At 40.4% G+C, this 21,653-nt stretch overlaps 1 protein-coding gene across 1 annotated transcript; it reads right to left on the reverse strand.

Annotated features, from left to right (window-relative positions):
* Window positions 1-6,398: 6,398 nt before the first annotated feature.
* Window positions 6,399-20,708, reverse strand: CWC15 (CWC15 spliceosome associated protein homolog). Its single transcript, XM_042023730.1, has 7 exons — window positions 20,602-20,708; window positions 19,491-19,629; window positions 17,306-17,418; window positions 16,307-16,395; window positions 15,457-15,567; window positions 7,130-7,248; window positions 6,399-6,845 (listed from the first exon to the last, which is right to left on the reverse strand). The coding sequence occupies exons 2-7, from the start codon at window positions 19,619-19,621 to the stop codon at window positions 6,716-6,718; spliced, it is 693 nt and encodes a 230-aa protein (XP_041879664.1). The 5' UTR covers window positions 19,622-19,629; window positions 20,602-20,708; the 3' UTR covers window positions 6,399-6,715.
* Window positions 20,709-21,653: the final 945 nt, after the last annotated feature.

The raw sequence follows: 21,653 nt of genomic DNA on the forward strand, positions 1-21,653 counted from the left end.
CACTGCAAGGGTAAAGGTACACCCACTTTCATCACGAACAGAGCTGGCTAGAGCTGGGACACCAGCACCCTGTTCTCTCCTCAGATCCAGCGTTGGGACTGAAGAGTTTACATGCCTGAGCCATGCCTGTAAATTCACACAAACTGAAGCAGAGCCAAAACCTGAACCCTGCTTCCCTCTCATCTCAGAGCAGGGCTAAAAGCATTGCTTCATCCCTTTGCTTCATGCCCGACTCCATGAATATAACAAGTTTTGCAATACAAGTCCATCAAGAGGAATAAAATCCAGGCCACCATCTTGGCTGCAAATAGACTCCAGAGGCCTGATTACAATCCCCTGCTCTAACGCCCACCATCTGGCTTTTATTCTTTATTGGAACAAATGGTAGAAAGGGATCTTTTATAAAGAAAGACTTTCATTTGCTTTTTAATTTTTAAAAAATTATTTGGCTCCAGAATTTTCTAAAATTATTCCTTCTCTCACTTGAAAAGAGGATGCATTGAAAGAGAGAATATACATTTTTAAAAGCTGGTGTTTGAAAAGCAAGCATAAATTAAAAGATGAGGTGGTGTAAAACAGCTAGAGATTTCAACATCTATGAATAATTTCTATAGCTCTGAGAAAACGTGATTCATTGTTGTTACCATCAGTTTATCTGTGCTCCAAGTGAAATGAATTCAGCCCTCAAAGTTTTGAGCCACAAAGAAGTTCCAATGAAGTCTTATCTTCTAAAATAAATCATAATGCTGCACTACCTAAAACAAATCTTGCAGTGAGAAATGTGATGAATCCATCTATTGCTAGGAGGAGTAATTGGGGAAGTTGGTTTAACGCACTCATTTCAGAGGTGCAAGTGGCAGTTCTCATCACCAGAAGAAACAAACCCAACAGGACCTGTGGGAGACAGAGGAGTAGAAACTCCTGCAATTAAAGGAGGCTTTGATTTACAACCCTGGAAGAGACTAGGTCTGGCTTAATTGACAGAGATTTGTGGACTTTAAGCAAAAGGATTACAAACTTGTGTTCCTATCATTATAAGTAAAATTGTACACTGGGTGTTTTGGTGAAGGGTTTTAAAATATAATAGTGTGATTTTATATAGTTTAAGTTAAGAATGTAGATGGTATAAGAGAGACATCTGTGTGTACATGACATGAGAAGTTATTGGTCAAGACATAGCTGCATTGCAGTGAGAAGTGCCACAGGTGATATAGGTCATTAATCTAAAACAAAGTGTCGTTTTAAGTATCTATTGGATTAGAAAGTTATAAATTACGATGTAACCCTAAATCTTGTGACTAGTCGCCATTACTCGGAGGTGGTGTAAAATCTCACACCTCGACTGATGCATTTGTTATTTTAAACAATAAATTCGTGTAATTGCATAGTCCCATCCCTTAAAGTTATTTTCCTCCGACACGTGAAGCGCGAAAAACGGACAAGGACCCCAACTTCTTCCACTCTGTGTTTGGTGTTGACAACCTCCATTGCTGCCTGGTTTCACCACCAATCCCAACCACCCATGTGCCACCAACTTCAACTGGGCAGCCCCAAAAGAAAGAGACCAACCACAAGGGACCCCATCTGAAAGCAAGCAGGCAGGCTAACTGGCAGATCTATCCTTCACCCTCATCCAACTCAAATTCACAGCTTGTTCTCCCAGTACAGGAAAAATAACCATTTTTCACTGGAGGAAGCCTAACTGCTTGAAATCCCATCCACTAGAAACAACTCAAAAGAAACAGAAATAGCCCAATTTCTTAACAGGAGTATTTCTGAGACAAGAGCTGGTTGGAGTGGCAGATTTGTAAGTAACGCTGATGCCAAGAGGAGAGGAGCTCAATACTCAGCAACCAAACACAACTTTTTGTGGGACTGAACACCCTGTTTTCATTCTGCCCTTCACCCTGACTTCTGAGCATCTAAGCTCTTCAGACTACAGCCTGCTTTACAGCCTCTGTTTCCATAAAACTTATCATAATAGATGCCCACTGTGGTCTTTAAAATGATATTCTAGTATACAATTTAGAAGTAATCTTTTCCTATGCAGATGATACTGATTTCAACACAGAACAAGCAGATTTCTCTGTTCCATTCTTCCACCTCCTGTACAGTGCTTCTTCCCTCTACTTCAGAATGTATTTCTTAGGCTTGGTGGCAAACTGGGATTTGGATTAGGAGACAATTTGTTTAGATCTACACGACCCCTTCTTCTCATTAGAGGTGCACTAGGCACACTAGAATTCCAAGCAATTTTGTGCTTGGCTTTTTCTTTGTCTGGTTCTGTTTTTTAATGAAAGTTTCCCACTTGAAATGACAAGTTTTGGTAAAATCAGTGACATTAAGGTTCTGGTCCTGAACTACTGGTCAGATGCTACAAAGGGGAAAGAAAAACATATTACACAAGCATTTGGTATATTCCAACTCCCTGAACTAATGCAATTTAAAAACTAGACATAGTCACTATTTAATTTTCAATCTTACTTCCCCACCAGGCACAATATCATGGTCATTCTTGAGTTACATCCCATGATACACCCACCTATGCCAAGAAAACAAAGGCAAGTATGAAATACAGAAAAGCCAACCTGTCTGACCTCAGTCCAGGGAGGAAAGCAGCACAATGGTAAAATCTATCTGTGGTTGAACAACGTAAGAATTCAATGTGGTTTTGGTTGTTGGTTTTTTTTTTTTTTAAACTTACCTCAAATGAGTGGCTGGGGCATGTACAGGAACATTATTCTTCTTTCTCCTTATCCACAATTCAAAAAGAGAGCTCGGAGAAGCCTTTCTTAGGAAACATAAATTTTCCAAATGTCCCCATTTATGCTCTGCTTGCACTGTATCTTGGGGGACATAAAGTGTGGTAGCGAGGCTGTACTTGCCTCTAGCACTAGATACGATGAGTCAGTCTGCCTTGGTAGGGAAGATAGAGAAGATAGAGATGAACTCAAAACAAAACTTACAAGAAGACTTTGTTTCCTTGGAAAAAGCTTCCCAAAATTTTTCTCCCAAACAGGCATGACAAAATGAGACAGGAAGTTTTGTTTCTGAATAACAACTAATTAAACTTCCTTCTAGAAGCTGACAGGAGATGGAATGAGGACTTCAATGGATGGAAACGTTTCTGTGGGTATTTCCTTTCCCTCCTCCTGAATCTGTATTGCAGAGCACTATGCCATGAGAAAGAAAATCAGAGAAGCACCTACATGTGATTCTGACTTTCCTTAAAAAAAAAAAAAGGCTTCAGACCCCAACTAGCCCTGGCTGCAAATATGAATAAACACTTGAGTCTGAAGCACTTTCTGAGCATCAGTACATCCCTTCAAAGCTTGAATCCTAGATTTCTTTGAAGCAAAGCACTTGAGGGCAACATCCCCCATGCATTTAATGGTTTGACCTTGTGTTCAGATCTCTCCTCCAGCATGAAAGACTTTTGGGTATTTGTAGCTGTAGAGCGAAATTTCAGCACCTCAGTGGGAATTGATTCCTGCCTGGCTGAAAGGAGACACCAGGCTGTCACTACAGCAAGCATGAGCTGGGCTGCCCATGAGACACTCCAAGGGAAACAGAGCAAGTACCAGATCACCCCTGCCCCAGGATTTTACTTCAAACAAAATACAAGTGAACAGAGAAGCTGTAACTCACCAAAAAGGTTTGCTTGGTTGGGTTTTTTTAGAAAAGAACTTTTTCCAGGCATTCATAGGATGAAATCCTGAAAAATGCAGATGGCAATCTTGCTGGTTGCAATAGGAAGCCTGTAATATTCAGCCATCTACTTGAGGAAGACAAATAGATGCTAAACATTTTAGAACCCTGTATACACACAGCACAATTATTTCCAGTTGCAGGCCTATCATTAGGCTTTATTCCTCATACTATTAATCCCTTCAGAATTATAAAACATACTCCAAGAAAAATTTTGAAAGACGAGGCTTTGCAAAAAAACCTCGGAAGTTTCACTTAGCCCTTATGGAAAATAGATCCTAGTGTTCAGTTGTAATGCTACTCCAAAGGTAGCCATAAACAATAGGAAACTGTTTATAAAGCAGATAGGCTTTGTCTATACCCACCAGTCACAGTAAGTTCAAGTGTTGCTTACAAAACCACAGAATTAAACAATTCTGAATGCTAGCAACTGCAAAATAATGCCTTCCTTGAAATCCTGAGCATTAACTTTCTTCCACTTCACCTCCTGGAACAAGTTGCCTTTGCCAGGTCCACTGTCCTTGTTGAAAGCTATTTGTCATACTGAACAGGGGATCCTGGAAAAAAAATCTCTGCTGAGAGCAGAGGTGTAGCATGTCAATCTGATTTTTTTTTTTAAGAACTCATAGTCATACTGCAGTTTTACAAAAACAAATGGTCAACTTATTTTTTCTAGATGCATGCAAGAAGCACAGCAGAAAATTAAACATCAACACAGCATCAACACTGAAAGCACTTCCCTGACAAAAAAATCACAGAGCACTTCAGAGTTTCCAGTACTAGTAAAGAAAATTCAGTAATTAATGATACAAAACCCATCAAACGGTAAGACTTGAGATTCCTTAATTATCATATTGTGTTAGTGTATTGCTGAGTCCTCAGATCTTGGGTCAGCTTACACTCCAGGAGGCTAAAATACAAAAGCTTTGAGGGGGGACATCAGAGAGAGGATCTGCAAATTCTGTGGTGGAGCTGAAGAACAATGCCAACAAAAAATGTCAAATGAAGCTGCAGCCTGGAGCTATACAGTCCCTACAGCTCTTTCCACAGAACCTGTGAGGGAGGGAGCTGCTGGGAAAAACGACCCAGCACAGCTATGCATTATGCCTAAATTTAAGAAAGGGAAGCTCCTGCAGGCGTGCAGAACAGCTGCCTGCATGCCTGTGGAAGACCTCATTCAACCACAGCCATCTGACTTCTGGAAAGTGTTATTTTTTCCAAGAAAAGTTCCCTTACTTCGGGAACACAAATGATGGCCACTCTGCACTTGTGATTTTCCATGAGGGCATTGAACTGGCCTTCCAACTACGTCTCCCTCATCCAATAAAACCCTGTGCCACAGCAATTAGATCTCAGAATACTGCAAGATCAATGTAATTTTTTTGTTGTTGTTGTTGCCATGACAACTATGCTGCTAGGTTGGACCTGAAGCAGCAGCTGGCTTCTCCACTGCCAGGCCCTGACAAGTACAGCCCTTGACTTCTTTTTTCCCCACCTTCTAAACATGTTGCCTATATACTAAGATTTTAGTAGCTTTATTTTAAGAGAATTACAAACTACACCTATTTTTCTGCTTCCCAAGAATCATTTCTATCTAAGGCAGGCAGCAGAAATAACACAAACATGTATTCCTCCAGTAGCTCACATGACCCTGAGCATGCTGAAAATCTTGTTTCCAAGTAAATGTGGGTATGAGCTGCTGGCATTAGCACGCTACGCATAACTTAGTGAAAGGATGGCAAATACAGCTAAAGCCAAGGAAAGCTTTTACAGGATACCAGTCATGCCCAACAAAAATCTGAAATATTGTGCTCTACATTTACTCTCTTAAAAAGAAAATCAGGTAAGTTTTCAAATTAAGAACTTGAAAATAAGACTAAGAAACAGCATCTGTGAGAACAAACTCAACTGAGCATAACATAGGCAAAGAGAAGGGCAAGAATTTTACATAAACACATTTGAGTTCTGCTACTGTCACCTCCCAGGCAGGGAGGTAACTACTCCCTTTTGAAACTGTTACGTTCCAAGCCAGCGCATTGCTTGGCCAAGATTTCAAATGCAACTGAGATGACAGTAGAATAGAAAAAAATAAACCCTTCACATTTTAGATTTTTTTGCAGTCATTCATATTTTATACTGTCCTAAGTGTTGACATTAGAGGAGTAAATGAAATGGACTATTGTACCTTGGTATCACTTGTTTGGTTAAAAACACTTGCAAGTTTCTGACAATGCTATTATTACCACTAAAGGACACACACAGAGACTGAACCTTGTGGCCACTAGGTTGTGGCTGAGGGACCGAGCACTGCAGTGGTTTATTAAGGAGGAAAAAAACCCCACAGTTCCATGGAGCATTTCCCACTCAAGGTTCCCCCAGGCATTACATGGCATTGTTCCAGATGTGCTGAGCCAAGAGAGCCCAGAAAGTAGGAAAGCTGCTTAGAACTTGGACCCACCCCAAAACCGTATCTTTGCTGACAGTAGAAAGAAACTAAAAATGAAGATTAGCTAAGTTACTAACTAGCTTTTAAGAGGAAGTCCAGTTTGCTACAGGAAGTATAGCTCTTTTCAGTTCACACTGCTTACCATACTCAGTTCTTCCTCACCTCTGATTAATACTGAGATTTATCAAAGTTGCATGAGTTACAAACCACCATCACTACAAATACAGGGCATTTTGGAAAGCAATTTAAACAATCAGCAGTATTTATTGCAAATCAGGTTCTCTCTTCTACCACTTACAAGGTGGACAGTAAAAGTAAACACACATGAAGAAAGAAAAACATTCATGAGACACAAACTGGTTTAATTAAAACTGTAAAGGAAAACAATATGCAGGAATAAAACCTCCAGACACATAGCACTTATTAATTATGAAGCTGTTGCTGATCTTGGAAAAGCATTTGGGAATCCATGACCAAACATTCAGCCTTAAATTCTGAGGGAAAGGGAGGGAACGACCATGACCTACCAAGTCCTTGCACGCTACCGCACATAAAACTGTACTACTTGATATATTTTTCCATGAACTTTTTGTGAAATTCTGATCGCAGAGTGTCATTGACAAATCTTTTGTCCTTTTTTGTTTCGTCTATCCCCTTGGCACAGTTCTTGAAGACAACATCATCATCCCACCTGAAAACAAAAGTTTTTAATTTCAGTAAGCTTGTATGAAAATTAGGTGCAATATACAAAAACATATATACAGAGTTTGACCCTCCTACAGAACACCTAGTCATTAGGATTAGATTTTAGTCTTTCACAAAGATGATCTATTTTTCTATCCCAACCTGTCTCCTACACATTTGTGACAAGATCTGAGGAAGGAAATAGAAACCAGCTACAGTGATAACATTTTCTGACTCTGAACAGCGAGAGTCAGCAAGGGGATGGGTGTCACTGAACAGACTGCACGGTACCTCCTCTTCACTTTGAAGTTTGCCTGAGGCTGTGCTGGCCCGGTAAGGTTCAGCAGTGGGTTACCACTCAGGATGTTCTCCATCCGAATTCTTTCTTCTTCGGCCTTTTGCTCTTGTTCCTGAGAACCAGAAATGGATGTATTATTTTTCTAGGCTACTTTTCTCCTCTGATTGGTAGAGATACACATTATTTAGCTTTGAACACTCACACAGATGAAGCTTTAATTCTTAGCTCAGACTTTTCAGAGTGTTTGGCACTTGCATATGAGGAGAATAAGGATAGAAGCAGAGATACACTAAAGAGCTTAACTTTGCTAATAAACTGTCAAACTAGCAACACTCATATCTGCTCTACTTAGCTCTGATGTGACATCAAATACTCAGTTAAATTCTAGCTCTACCATATACATATGTATTACATTAAAAACTGTATACAGATTAAAAGATTTTCTTTATCCTCATGAGAAAAGCGAGTACATCATACAATATTCACTAGGTAGAAGAAACCATACAGCATGTTGAAACTTCTCTATTTTCAGCAGCTGTTTGGATTTTACAACTACAACTTCCCCTAGGGACAAATTAAAAAGAATACTGAGAACCCCACAGTGAAATGAACTGAGGCTGTCATAAGACTATTTAAGAGTTTCAATATTAAGAAGCAGACGAATTTTCTTGTCCTTGTACTGTCAAATGCATGTAACTCAAGCCTAAGTGAAGCAATGCACTACAAGCAACACAAAGTAATTTCACTGCCCACGCTTCCAAGCTCTATTAGCACATCTAGTGACTTAAATGTTTACAGACTTCAAAATTAATGTTTAATATTCATTTTACATCACTGTATTTTTCCACAAGCTTTCACAAATATTGCAGGGAGTGTTCTTTGATGAAAGAACCAGTAGGAAAAAAAAGTAATTCTTTAAATTTGGATGACTAAGTAGGTTTCCTACTCTGAAGTATGGTCTGAAGACACTGGTTAAAAAATGAACTGAAGCCTCATTAGCACTGCAGGAGAACCAAACCATGGCTTTTAAAAATTATATAAACTAAAAACAAAGAGATCACAAGGTTGGGGCTTTTCCATGAGCTGGGAAAAAAAAACCTGCAGAAAATGAATTGCTGAGGACTTCTACAGGATCCCAAAAGAGGAAGCAGTTTCCTTGCTGCTGGAGTTTACAAGGTTTAAATGCTAAACTTGATGCTGATGCTAGCCAGAGTTCTCTAGCTTCAAACATTTAACCAATACTAAGTAATTTATTATTACCTACAATTTACAATGTTTTTCCATTAAATTGATCAGGTATGTGAAATTCTGGATGGGCACCCTAAGCCTGGAAGTGTTTAGGGCCAGGCTGGATGGAGCTCTGAGCAACCTGGTCTAGTGGAAGGTGTCCATGCCCACAGCAAGGAGGTTGGAACTAGATGACCTTTAAGGTCCCTTCCAACCCAAACCATTCTGTGATTCTATGAAACTTTCTGTTTAAATACCTCAGCTTTCTTAAGAACATTGATTTAATGTACACACGAATACCAGATGATGCAGGATCACTGGTAAAGATTTTACCTTTCAAAATCTACCCACGTTTTAGTTATGAAAAAACACCATTACACTGCTTCTCACAAATAAAATGTAGAACCAGCTGCAATTAATTGCCAGTGGGATGGAAAGAGTTCCCCAAAAGGGCATATTGCTCAAAACCAAAGTACAGCTGCCCTTATTAAAACATATGCCTCGGCAAAAGTTGCTCTTTCTTGCTACTGTATCCATGGAGCTGTAACACAAACCACAGCAGTTAGAAGTTATTAACACAAATCAACTAAGGTTTTGAGCTTTCAAATAGCTCTAAATCCAACATTTGCAGTTCAACTTCAGTTATTATCACCCCAGTCAGTATGGGAACATGGAGAACAAAAATATTTTATATGGAACAGCAATTTCCTCCCATATTAGAAATATAAACTCAAATGATACTTTTCTCTGTGGATCAGAGACAAGAAATGTATGCAGCTGCTTCTGCACAGAATGCCAACCTTTGATTTACCATCTTCCTTCCCCATAACATGGAGTAGCCAACAGCCATGAAATCCAATTTACTGCAGTCTGTTGCCATGTGTTCTCACCAGAAGTCCAGCAGCCCTCTGATTATCATACAGCACATGCATGCAAAGCACTGCCTTGAAACCAAGCAAAACCTTGGCTACTGGAACAAGCAAAAACCCAGTACTGATCTTCAGGTACCTCCCAGGAGGTGATCAGATACTGTTTACGACCATGAGCAAATTTACAGCTGGATGCAAGCATGTGAACTGTTCTCTGTGTTGTCCAAAATGAGGTGGGCTCTGCACCATTAACTTTAATCTGCAGTGCTCCATTAAAAGTGAGGCTTTGAAAACACAACAGGCCTGGGAAAAACATTGAGAGAAAATGAGACGGCTACAAACCTAAAATTCCTAATCAAGAGAAGGTAGCACTACTAAGACCATTGCAAGAAATTAATAGTCCTCTGCTGAAAAACAGTTCTGTGAAGAGAACTTCTTCCAAGTTTATACAGATGCAGCAGCTCCTCGTTTTAGAGCTGGACTCCAGGTGAACTCTTCTGAAGGTGGCAGGTAGAGCATGGCACAGTCTCACCCTCAAACTTCTAAGACATGATCCAAAGTTTCTGAACCTGTGCATCATGCATTATGCTATCTGGGGCAGACATTACTATTTTAGTTTGGGTTTTCACAATGTATGAAAATGCATCCACACACCATTGACATATACAGAACTACAAGTATGCACTTCACATTCGATGTTTTTTTAGTGGTCAAAAATTGACTGGAGTCAGCCAGCATCTTCTGAGGAGGAATTACAATTCTTCTTCCCTCCCTTTCTCCATTTCAGATTTGATTTCAACAGTTCCTACAAAGCTGATGATTCCAGCACTCTTTACCATGCACAAAGAGAAGCCAAAAGCTTCCGTCATTTGAATGGCAAATATTCAGAATCACTAGAGAAAGATAAAGTCAATATTAAGAATCATAAAAAATATGCATACTGTACTCCAATGTACTTCCTACACACAGATGCACATTCAAATTTTCTATACTAAGATTTTTAAAAGGCATGTTACACATCATCCTAAATTTTATCTGCTTTGACACAACCCATATATATCCTTCAGCCTCAATCAGCCTGACATAGTTTGATTTCTGATAAAAAGAAAAGCATTAAGTGATAAAATGTGGCGATAGAAAAAAAAATCAAAGCCGAAATAACACTTCTAAGAAGTGTTACACTACAAGAACTAGTTTAAGAATAAAAGAGGGATTTATCTCTGTGTTAAGACACCTACAGATAGACATGGGCCCATAGGCACCTGAGCTCACATCCTGGCAGAGACCTAGAGGATACAACAGGGAGCCAAGACAGCTCTTGTGCTCACCCTAAATTATGACAAAGGAGACCAGCCACACTCCAGGCTCTACTGACTGCATCTCCACTGCACCATCATGCAGGCTGGGATACACAATTCGTACACTGGCCCCAACAACTTGGCATTTCAGGCTCAACTGAATTCTGTCTACAGCTGATTATTGCTAGCAAAAAAATTGCATTGACTTAAGTCAACTACAGTTGCAGAGGACTGGAAAAGTGGCAGATAAACTAAGTGGTCGAGGCAATCTTGGGAATTTCTTTCCTTGGCATATCTGTTTCTGACTGCAAAGGAAAGAAAAACATTGTCACCATGTTTATTTTTAGCATAGTTCCTACCCTTAGCACAGAGCAAGATTACTTTTACAGAAAGTGCTGAAATTCCCTATATGACTCTATTGTATTAGAGTCAGTTATCCTACAGTTTTTATAGATGTTGAGCAGCTGAAAGAAAACCTGAAATACCCACATTTCATAGAAGGCTGAAAAAAAGCTTTAAAAAAAAGCATAACCTGATTGAAACACTGATTTTTGAATGACAAACTATGATAGCACTGCCTTTAGCAGCAGGGAATGAAATTCAAGAATGCACAGATCCACCTCAGTTATCTGATCCTGTGCAAGTTACTAACTGTGCAACACAGAGATTCAAATAATTCATTGAGACTTCAAAAACAAAGAGCACCGAGTAATCACAACAGCAGCATCCACATGCAGCTTTGTTGTCATTTTATCCACAAGGAAAGGGATGTTATCATTAGTTCCTGGCAAGGGTTAAGTGTTCCTGGCATGTCTCAAACACTGTATGAAGAAACATACTCTGCCATCTGCTTTTGCCTCTTTACTGAAATTCTTTCTCAAACACTGATTTGATCTTCTAGTTTTAGTCAGACCCTTAAGATTTAAGTGAAAAGGTTAATATCTATCAAGACTCATTTTCTGATCTTTTATCTGAAGGCCTGTGACACGGCTAAAACAGGGGGCAGAGCTAAGATTTACTCTGACTACCGGTAAAGTAATATATGCAGTTATAGAGAAACGCTTGGTGAAATAAAACTGTTAAGGAAACAAACTTTAAGTCTGCTCTCAGCTAAGCAAAAAATTACTGGATATTAAAACAGGTTTGCTAGAACTGCACACATACATTCAGCTGCTCAATGGTTTGAAGTTTCTTTTTAATTACTTCAATTTACTTCCTAAGGAAGCACTGGCAAACTGAAGAACAAGAGCATTGTAAAGCTTAACTTAGAATATTGAAATGTTTCCTGAAACGTATCCATGGATGGTTAACACAGACACCGACCTTGTGTTTGCACACTTTTATACAGACCTAGAATTATTCCACAGAAATGGCTTTCAAAACTACAATTTCCTGGTCATCTTAGTGTCTGCTAGATACAATCTGAGATTACAAATGTAGACAAAAAGTCAGCAGGACTCCCACACTCAAATGATTTTAAAAAAACATTCATAGCATTTATTTAATGATTCTACATAATTTCAGGTAACCTAAACATTCTGAGAAGTTAACAAGCTTTGAGAGGAATTGCTTATTTGGCTGACGAACTATTAGAACCTCTTAATATTAATATTGTCAAAATTAGATTTAGAGGACTTCTATGGAAATTGGTGTTACCCATAAGGGAAGTTAACAGAGAACAGGATGTCCTGTAAAAAAGCAGATTCTCATATTTTGTTTTTAACTGCTGTTTCACCACCATTTGGAAAGGAGGCGTTCTCCTTTCATGGCAATTTAAATAATGAACACCAAAGTGATGAGTGAAGACTGTTGACAAAAATACAGTTTACTCTAAATGAACTCTCAGAAATAACTGGACTAGCATTTTAATAAATCAAAATAATTTCAGTATCAGGGAAAAATTTACATACGGCACAGGTTTGGGATACATTACAGTTGTTTACCCTCTTAATCTTGTTAAGACCCTGGGATGTTCACATTAATCTGCCTACATAACAAAGGGGTTTGAGAATGATGACCAGAGTGAAGAGAGAACAGGTATTCACTCCACAGTTTCCCTTTGCCCGGCCACTGGCTTCCACATGCTGTCTACTGTGGACAGCAGCATTTCAGCAGGTAAAGCACTCCTGTACATGGATTAGGATTAATAGCAACTACACGGGTAAGACTTGACATGCGATGCTCTCCTGAAGTCACCTGAATGATTAATACAAGGTCAAATGGCTTGCAGTACATAGTGACATGAAACTCCAGGTATCTGAAGGGAAAATGAATTCATATAAAATAACTCCAAAATGCTTTGCCAGCTAACACCTTATGTCAGAGACATGGAAAACAAGGCATAATCTAAACAGATTGCACCACTAAAGCCAACGTACATAAGACATCTTTCCAAAGATGACCCTTACTCCTAAAGACTCTTTCCAAGGCTGTGCCCCACTCTGGCTTTTACTTTTTCCATCAAAATAATCTTAGTTTCCTATTCCCCAAAAAACCACAAGAAAATAAAATTCCAAGTACCTGTAGAGCACCCTCTATTTACTGAAGATGCCAATTTTAAAGAGAGCCTACCTGCCACCAACCAGTGAAAGGATGAACACTGTAGGTCTAGATTCTGAGTGTGCAATAGTGGGCACTACTGCAAATGAATAACACAATTGTGTTCAGTATACATAACAGCATTTGACATTAAAAACCTGCTGCTGGAGTAAAGAGAACATCCATGAAGGTAACACATTACATTTGCTGTTAAGAGACAGCAAAGTAAAACAAGTGCTATCCCAAATACTTCATGGCTTTCAGCACCCTCTAGTGACAAAATTAGAATTTCACAGAGATTATAATGTTCCTACTTCTCACACATGATAAAAGAAGCAGGCACTTGGTTATCTGAGCTATTTACTAACAATTTACTAACAATTATTTTCCTAATGCAAGTTTTCTACACTGAAATGTGACAATTTATGCTGTTTAATCTTGATGCATAAATTCAACTATCAAGCAAAGTGAAAAATCCACACAGACCTAAGCTTTCATTTTAAGCAGTGTGCAAGGACAGCTGAGATCAAAATCTTTCCTACACATGGCTACACTTAATTTGTATCTTAGTACATTTCACAGAGGAATATATGAGGTCGAATTTTTGACAGTGTTTTTTAAGTAATTTTCACCATGTTGTTACTGCAAAAGACAATTTCATTGCTTCAAATGATGTGCCTCAAATGCCTAGATAAAGAGACAAGAGATGCTTTCAGACACACTTTAATGTAGAAGACCTCTCACAGGCCAGATGGGCAATCAAATAGCAACAGTCTTCTACAGCACAATTTCTGCACTGAAGCAGCATGGTACAGCTTTTAGCCTTCCATAGTATTTAAGTGCAGAGCTGCAGAGCTCACTGGTTCTACAGGCCTTGTTGAGTCTAAAGGTAAATTTTTATATTGTTAGGCAAGAACAGGCTCGCAACTACAACGCTGCCAACAGCAGTTAAAACATTATCATCTCCTCGCTGTTCCTAGTGTCTGCTGGAAGCTCTGCCCTGTTCACTGCCAGCTAAGCACTCATGAAAGACATTAAACTATGAATGTGTATGTTAAGCTACAGGAAAGGTTACAAGTAGTTCAGAGGCACTAAAGCATTACATTGTCAGAGCTGCCTTTGATTAGCCTCCTGATCAGCATCTCATGTGTTTATTTAACATGTTCTAAAAAACCACCTCAGATTAGTTTATACAAAGGTGACAGGTGGCTTGGGTTTTTTGTTTGTTTGTTTAGGGATTTTTGTTTTGTTTTACAGGAATGGAGAAATATACTTACAAAAACATACAAAACTACTCCAGATGAAGGAACCAATGTTTTACAAAAGCACTAAAACATTTAAGCCCTACTCAAAAAAAGAAAGCACTTAGTAAAAGCAGATGAGGGAACTCTGCACATATCCACTACTTCTGTTGCACCATCAGAGCAGAGTGTTTCAGCAGTGAAGATGAAATACCTGGACTCTAAATTCTGTTGCAGTACATTGTTAGAACCAGTACCCAATACAATCCTAAAACCTGGTAAGTTAGACAACACAGACTACTCCCAGAAACAGTCCCTGAAGTCCAATCAATAGTTAGGGATTTTGCTAATGCACTCCATCCCAGCAATTTCTCTCACACCAAGGAGGTAATAGTATCAACAGCATAGGATTTAATCCCACTCACAGGAAAACATCTGTAACTACAGGGACTTTCTTCCCCTTTCAAGGGCAGAACACAGTGTTTCTGTCTGTAGAGAGAGAGATTATAGAGAGGTATGAAATCTACCTGTGAATTAAGTTTCCCATTTCTGAAAAGACTGCTGTATTATTATCTGGTTTTGCAGAGACATTTATCAAATGAATTTGCCTGTGTATAATCACATGGAAATAGTTCTGGTCTTACAGTTCAAACTGGTGCTCCTTGCAACACAGCACCAAAGTTGCGAAAGGACAACTACTGTATAAAACCTGCAGCCACAAGAAGCAGCATCAAAAATCACACATCTTTCTTTCATAAATACAATTAATATTTCTTGTTTCATAAAAGCTAGTTAACAAACTAAATTACACTGGATTGCATGCAGCTCACTAATGCCACTATACACTTTGGTATGATAGCTGAGTTCAGGGGACTTGCACATGAAATCAAGATTATCTTGACTCATTGCCCCTACGAAGCGTAGGAAAAGTGAATAAAATGTTTCACTGAGTAAAGCATTCAGTATGCCTTATAAAGAAAAAAAGTCTTAATAATTATTAGATAGAAGAACAAATCCATCATACCTGAGAGGAGGTTTGAACAGCACTTTGTTCACCAGTTCTCACTCATCCCAAGTACTTAAGGCACACCGGTTTTAATAGACACCAGTACACAAAAACAGGTGCTTTTAATGTGTGAGATTTTACCTTTCGAGCCTGTTCTTCAGCTCGTTCTTTCTTGATTTTTTCCAGCTCAGCCAGAAGAGCTGCAGTGTCATCATCATCACTGTCTTCCAAGTCCTCATCTTCATCATCTTCCTAACAGTAACAAATGGAAGGCAAGAATCAGCTTGGTCATTTAATGTAATAAAAATGGCCATGGGCTGCCCAGCTAAGGCTACAATTTGCTGCTGGCTGATTTCTGAAATACTTGGGTAGCAGCAAATACAATACAAATGAGGTTTTTACTCTTCTACAGTAACGTTGAGAGAAAAATAGGTTTGTGCTTTTGGGATGACTGCAATTAAAAAAGCTATGTAACTGACAGACTCTAGAGAATGGCTGTCCCCAATCGCTGATCACTGTGACACAAGTCATTCTGTGTGCCTGATTACTCTGTCCAATACTGCTGGGACCAAATACCACAGGATTAAAAAACCCTGAGCTTACTGTCAAGCCTTTGACTTAACTCCTAGAGGTCAGCATAAGAAGCAGAGTCAAGGGCAAGCATTTTTTTGCTCATGCAGACAGTCATTTGCAGGTATCTCAACAGTTCTACCTCTGGGGAACTCTTACTAACCCAGTGGTAATTCCCCATACTCTAAGTGGTATTTTCAGTTTCCTAGATTTTTTTTGTGCTTTCCAAGAATACCATTACAGCATGGACCAGAATCCTCTGAACCACTCTGGACTTTCACCACAGTACAGAAGCTGTAAAAGGAAAATAAGTTGGAACCTGTCTGAAATCTTTAGGTGACCTAAAAGTACATATTGCATGAACAGCAAATCCTTAAGGCAGGGCTCTGAAAGGAAAGAAGACAGAAAAGAAGATACATACATCAGTAAGAGGATCATCTGCATCAAGATTTGCCGCAGGAATCTGGTCTAGCCGAGGCTTCTTAGACACAGATGATGATGTTGTATGTTCTATGGTGTAAGAGTTAAAAGAGAAAGTGACTAAGTCACTTCATTTAACAGCATCTAATGTCAGAAAGCAAAAATCTTCACAATTTGTCTTGAATTAGGCTAAGAGAAACAAGGTTAAGCTTACCTTTCCCTCACTTCTCAATCTTAATGCCCATGTTAATTCCTCCCCCTAGGTAGCCTCAAGAGCAGCAATAACAGCCCAAACTTACAATTTGGCCTCCAGAAGTTTTTTGAAATCATTATTATTTCAAGCCGAAAAATAGCAGAAAAAACAGCTGTGCAGAAACAGCTGTTCTTATTATATATATCCAACTGGAGGGTTCCCATTTAGGATGATCCCAAAGCATTACTGTTGGCTAGTTTGGTCCAACCCACATCTACTTACTTCTGTGAATTTGAGAGCCATGCAATAGCTTCACACCTACACCTGAAGTACAATAGGTTGTAGTTTAATACTAAAAACGAGTATTTCTCAAAAAGATCTTTGATTGTGTTACTACTTCACCATATCTGAACAGAATCGCATACTTTCAAACAGATTTTATTGTTACACTGGTGCTGTAGCAGTAGAAGATGACTCATTACCCCTTCTCCTTCCTGTCTTGCTCGTCCAAGTACAAAAAAAAAGCCCTTTAGTAGCTGTACACACTTGTTGCCAATTCATTACAATTATACTGTATTGGCTGGGCATGCTTTTCTACCAGCTGGCCTAGATTTCTGCTAGCATGAAGCCAGCATGAAAGCCAGTGGACATTCCCTTGCAGGTCAACAGCTCTGAACTATCAGACCAATACCCTAAATTCTACTCTCATGACATGCTGTCTGCAACTGCAAAGTTCTTACAGCACCAAATTTCACGCAAGAGCAATGTTTCACAAAGGCATTAAGATTTTTGTTTCTTGGTTTTTACCTCTGGTTGGTCTGTCTCTATTCTTTTCTCTTGCAGCAACTCGTTCTCTCTCCTCCAGCTCCCTTCTGAAATCGCGGTTACGCACCTCTTCAGGAGCATCCTGAGTGGTCTGTCTAAAACAACAAAAGGGGAAAAAGCCTGAAGTTTGACAGTCTACAGCTGGGAGCAATTTTTTCAGGGAGGCCAGTAAATCCTGGGGTGCACAGGTAAGGATAGGGAGCAAGAACTGGGTTCCATGTAAACGTATGTTTATTCTCTCTTCAGCAGAGCCCTCCTGTGTACGTACGCATTGCACACACAGACCGGCCACGCCACACGCTCGTGCTCCTTCTGGTGGCTCTTGAATGAATGAAAAGACCCCACTTAAATTCCTACAAAACAGGGTGACTACAACTGCCTGCAGTCGCTATGTTGAAATACTCTGTTCTCCAGCAGTCCAATCCCAGTGTCCAAGTAGACATCCACACGCATTATGGTCACCTTTCTTCATTGTTGTACTACCCAAAGTTGCTGCTGCAAACCCAGTCCCTTAAGGCTTACAGATAAGACCAAGAGTAGAACACCTTTTTCACAAACCTTTTCTTCTCCATGAGACCAGACCACGACCAATAATAAAAAAGTTGGGAGAACAGACAAAACACTAGCTTTAGTGAAACACCTTGTAAATACATAGTCATCCCTCTTTTATATAACAACATACCAGCAAAAAGCAATGAACTACATATATCTGAGTCACATTAAGTTCCACCTAGAGACTGCTGACATTTTTGTGGCTATCTTGAAAAGAACTAGTGAATAAAAACAAGCAGCAATTTCTTTCACCTCTCTGTGAACCCAGTGCTGGAAGTAAGAGTGCCTGGAAGAAACCCAGACTTGAGCCATTATAAACATACTGTGTGCACAGCCTGTCTTTATGATGAAGTACTTAATTTGCTTTTGTAATTAAAAACCTGAATTTGGAATCCCTGTTAGAGCTGCAAAATCTTCCCAAACCCTGTGCCATGCAAACAAACATGAATGGGATTGAAACACTGGACTTTTCCTGCAGTGATGTAGTCCTGGCAATTTAACAAAGACAACTTTGTTTTAGGTACTTGGGAGAAAGACCAGAAGACACTTGATGCTCCATCCATCTCTCCCTCTCCCAAGAAAGGAGGGATTTCTTAAAACATATATGATACATTCCCATACATACCTGTCCCCACAGACTTCTTCCAAAGCAACAGACTGGTGTTCCAAACCCCACTTTTGTTTAGAAAACAAACCACCAGCAATTTTCCCAGCAAAATGCATTTGACAACACTTTTTGTGTTTTTTATTTGGTATTCTTCAAAACACTCAACTGCCTTATGAATACATATTCTTAAAAACCAAAGGGGCAAGAGGGAAGAGGTGACAGGTCACACATCTACACAAAAAAAGTGCAACAGTAAAACCTTAACAGTAATTTCACTGACAAGAGTAACATCAGTTAGATAAAATGAGCATTTTTAGAAAAAATTAAAATTAAATGTGTCAATCACACTGACTCCAGATTTTATTTACTTTTTCAAAAAGATAAAGATTTATTATGCATTTCAGACATAGGAAAACATTAGTAAGATCACATTATCTTTCTCACTGGTTAAAGAAACTTTTTCTCCCAGGACCTGCGTAAACCACCTGCAGCTTAACATCAGCTCTTCCAACACACACCACTACCCCAGTGCTAGTCCATGGCTCCCCTGCCTGCTCTTAATGCCCTCACCACAGAGTCCTTTGCCAAATACATGATGTGGTTTTCCTGCCTTTAAGATGTGCTCAACTTCACTTCTCTCATCCCATCTTGCTCTGCAAGTGACAGTACTCCCTGTGGCTCAGTCCCAATGCCAACTCATTTTCCACTTCACTGCCCAAAATGTTCAGTCTCCAATGCTTATCTTCTCCTGATAATTCATGTGCATAAGCAGCAACAAATTATCACTAAAATTAAACCTCCCCAAGTCACCTGCAATGCATTTGAGCTCCTAGTTCTGCTTTTGAGACTATCACTTTTGGCCCACTTGTCCAGCACTGCTGCACAATCTCTGGACCTTGCTCAGTGTCAAACACATCAACATATACTGAGAAAATTTAAGAGTACCACTCATAACAAAACAGTCATTCCCAGCCTGTTTTGCCCTGACACCCAAAAAATGATACTAACCTGTATTTGATTTTAGTATGAGAAGGAAGATCTCTGCTGGAATACTGTTTGGATAGCTGGCTTAAGTCTCCTTCACCTTTTCCTCTTCCTCCTCTTGCAGGTTCAAACGTTGGCCTTGCTGCTGTCGTCATCTTCACTCCTACAGGATCAAAGGATAAAACAAGTTGTTACTAAAACTTACAGTGAAAGACACTCATTAGGAGCTACGTTGCTCCTGGACCTGTCAAAGCAGTGACAAGTCCCACTACAGTATATCAGCTGTCACTCAGCTCATGAGCCCAAAATTTAAGTAGCTTTTTATTGACAGAATCTATTCAGGTTTCAAAATAATGTCTTTTCCAATATGCTTGAAAGACAATACATGGACTATAATTTAAATACGAAGCTACATTTGTGATGTAAATAACACCAGTCAGGGACTGATCTCGCATCCTTAAAGCCAGCAATACAGTCTTGTAACTGAACTCCTTCCCTTCCTGAAAAAAACCAGGACACTAAGTGCCAAAATCCAGTCTTTCCTTAAAACACCTCCAGGGACAGTGACTCCTCTATCTCCTTGGGCAGCTCATTCCAATGTCTAATCACCCTTTTGGTGAAGAAATTCTTCCTCATGTCCAACCTAAACCCCCACTGGCACAACTGCAGGTTACTTCCTCTTTTCCTGGGAGAAGAGGCCAATTCCCGCGTGGCTCCAACCTTCTTTCAGGCAGTTGTAGAAAGCGATAAGGTACCCCTAAGCCTCCTCTTCTCCAGGCTAAACAACCCCAGCTGCCTCAGCCGTTCCTCACAGGACTAAATCAGTCTGTATTCGGCTTTAAAGGACCCAGACTCAACCTGAAACCTCTCAGGTTTCAGAAATACTCGAAGAAGCCTCTTTAGCGCTACCAGGAGTTATCGGCCAGGAGGGAGTGACCGAGCTCGGCCTGCAGCTGAATTGCCTTGGCCTTGCCGGGGTGCTCCCTCACGGGAGGGCCCGAATCGCAGCACCGGGCCCGGCCGCAGCCCGTCCTCTCGCTGGGCCCGTGTCCCCCCCGACACCCCCTGCTCCAGAGCCGCCTCTCCTTCTTCAGGACCCTCCCGCAGCCTCCCTGCCGCACTCCCGAGCACTCACACCGCGGCCTCCTCTGCCCTGCGCAGCCGGGCCCTAGAGCACCACCATAGCTCCGCCGGGCACCCACAATGCCCCGCGGCGGGCCATAGAGACGGGAGCTCTGACCATAGAGAGCGGCCGCCATGACGGTGCCGGGGCGGGAGCGCGCTCGGTAGCGATGGCGCCCCCGGTGCGGGTGTCAGGGCAAGGAGGGACGGGGTTAGGCAGGGAGGGCAGGGAGCCTTGTGGAGATAATAGGGGAGGATAGAAACAGTGGCAGACGGAGGAAAAGGGAGTACCTAAGGTATTCTCTTTATTCGGGCGTGTGTATTAGGAACATCAGCCTAAGTCTGACTGTAAGGTAGCAATGTTTGACTTGTCCCTGCCCTCCTTGCAAAGAACTGCTTTACGTGGTGTAGGTGTTTATACAATAGATTTAGACTGGACAGAAGGAAGACATTTTTTACTGTGGCGGTGTTGAGGCGCTGGAACAGGTTGCACAGAGAAACTGAGGATGCCCCATCCCTGGAGTGTCCAAAGCCAGGCTGGACGGGGCTTTGAGCAACTTGATCTAGTGGAAGGTGTCCCTGCTCATGACAGGATTATGTTTAAGGTCCTTTCCGTCCCAAACTGTTCTATGATTCTATAGTCACTGCTGTCTGTGTAAAGAAGCCAAAGCACGAACGACCATCACTAAGGAATTAAATTCCCCCTCTTACACTGCAGCTCCTTCCTGTGCTTATCGTTCCTTTTAGGTGCACTTTATTATCAAGGTTCTGCGAATCCACACCAAGGCATGTGAAGCTAAAGGGTCTCTGATATAGCTACAAATTAACAGGGAAACATTTTCCTGAGTACTCGACACCCAACATGCAGTTTAGAAGAGAGCCCACAAGAGGTCCCACAGATATTGCTATCCAGGCAGCTAGAGCAACGATGGAAATTGCACCCTTTGCGTCAACGAGCCATCAGAGAAAGCACTTGGAAGAAGTGGCCTTTAGTATAGAAAGATACCAATTATTTTAAGCAACTTAAGCTTCACTCTGAAGTTGGGTAAATAGTAGCACTAATTA

The sequence above is a fragment of the Corvus kubaryi genome, unplaced genomic scaffold (assembly GCF_017639235.1).
Source record: "Corvus kubaryi isolate FWS band 111438036 unplaced genomic scaffold, C.kubaryi_AGA036_p1.0 37256, whole genome shotgun sequence".
Lineage (NCBI taxonomy): Eukaryota > Metazoa > Chordata > Aves > Passeriformes > Corvidae > Corvus > Corvus kubaryi.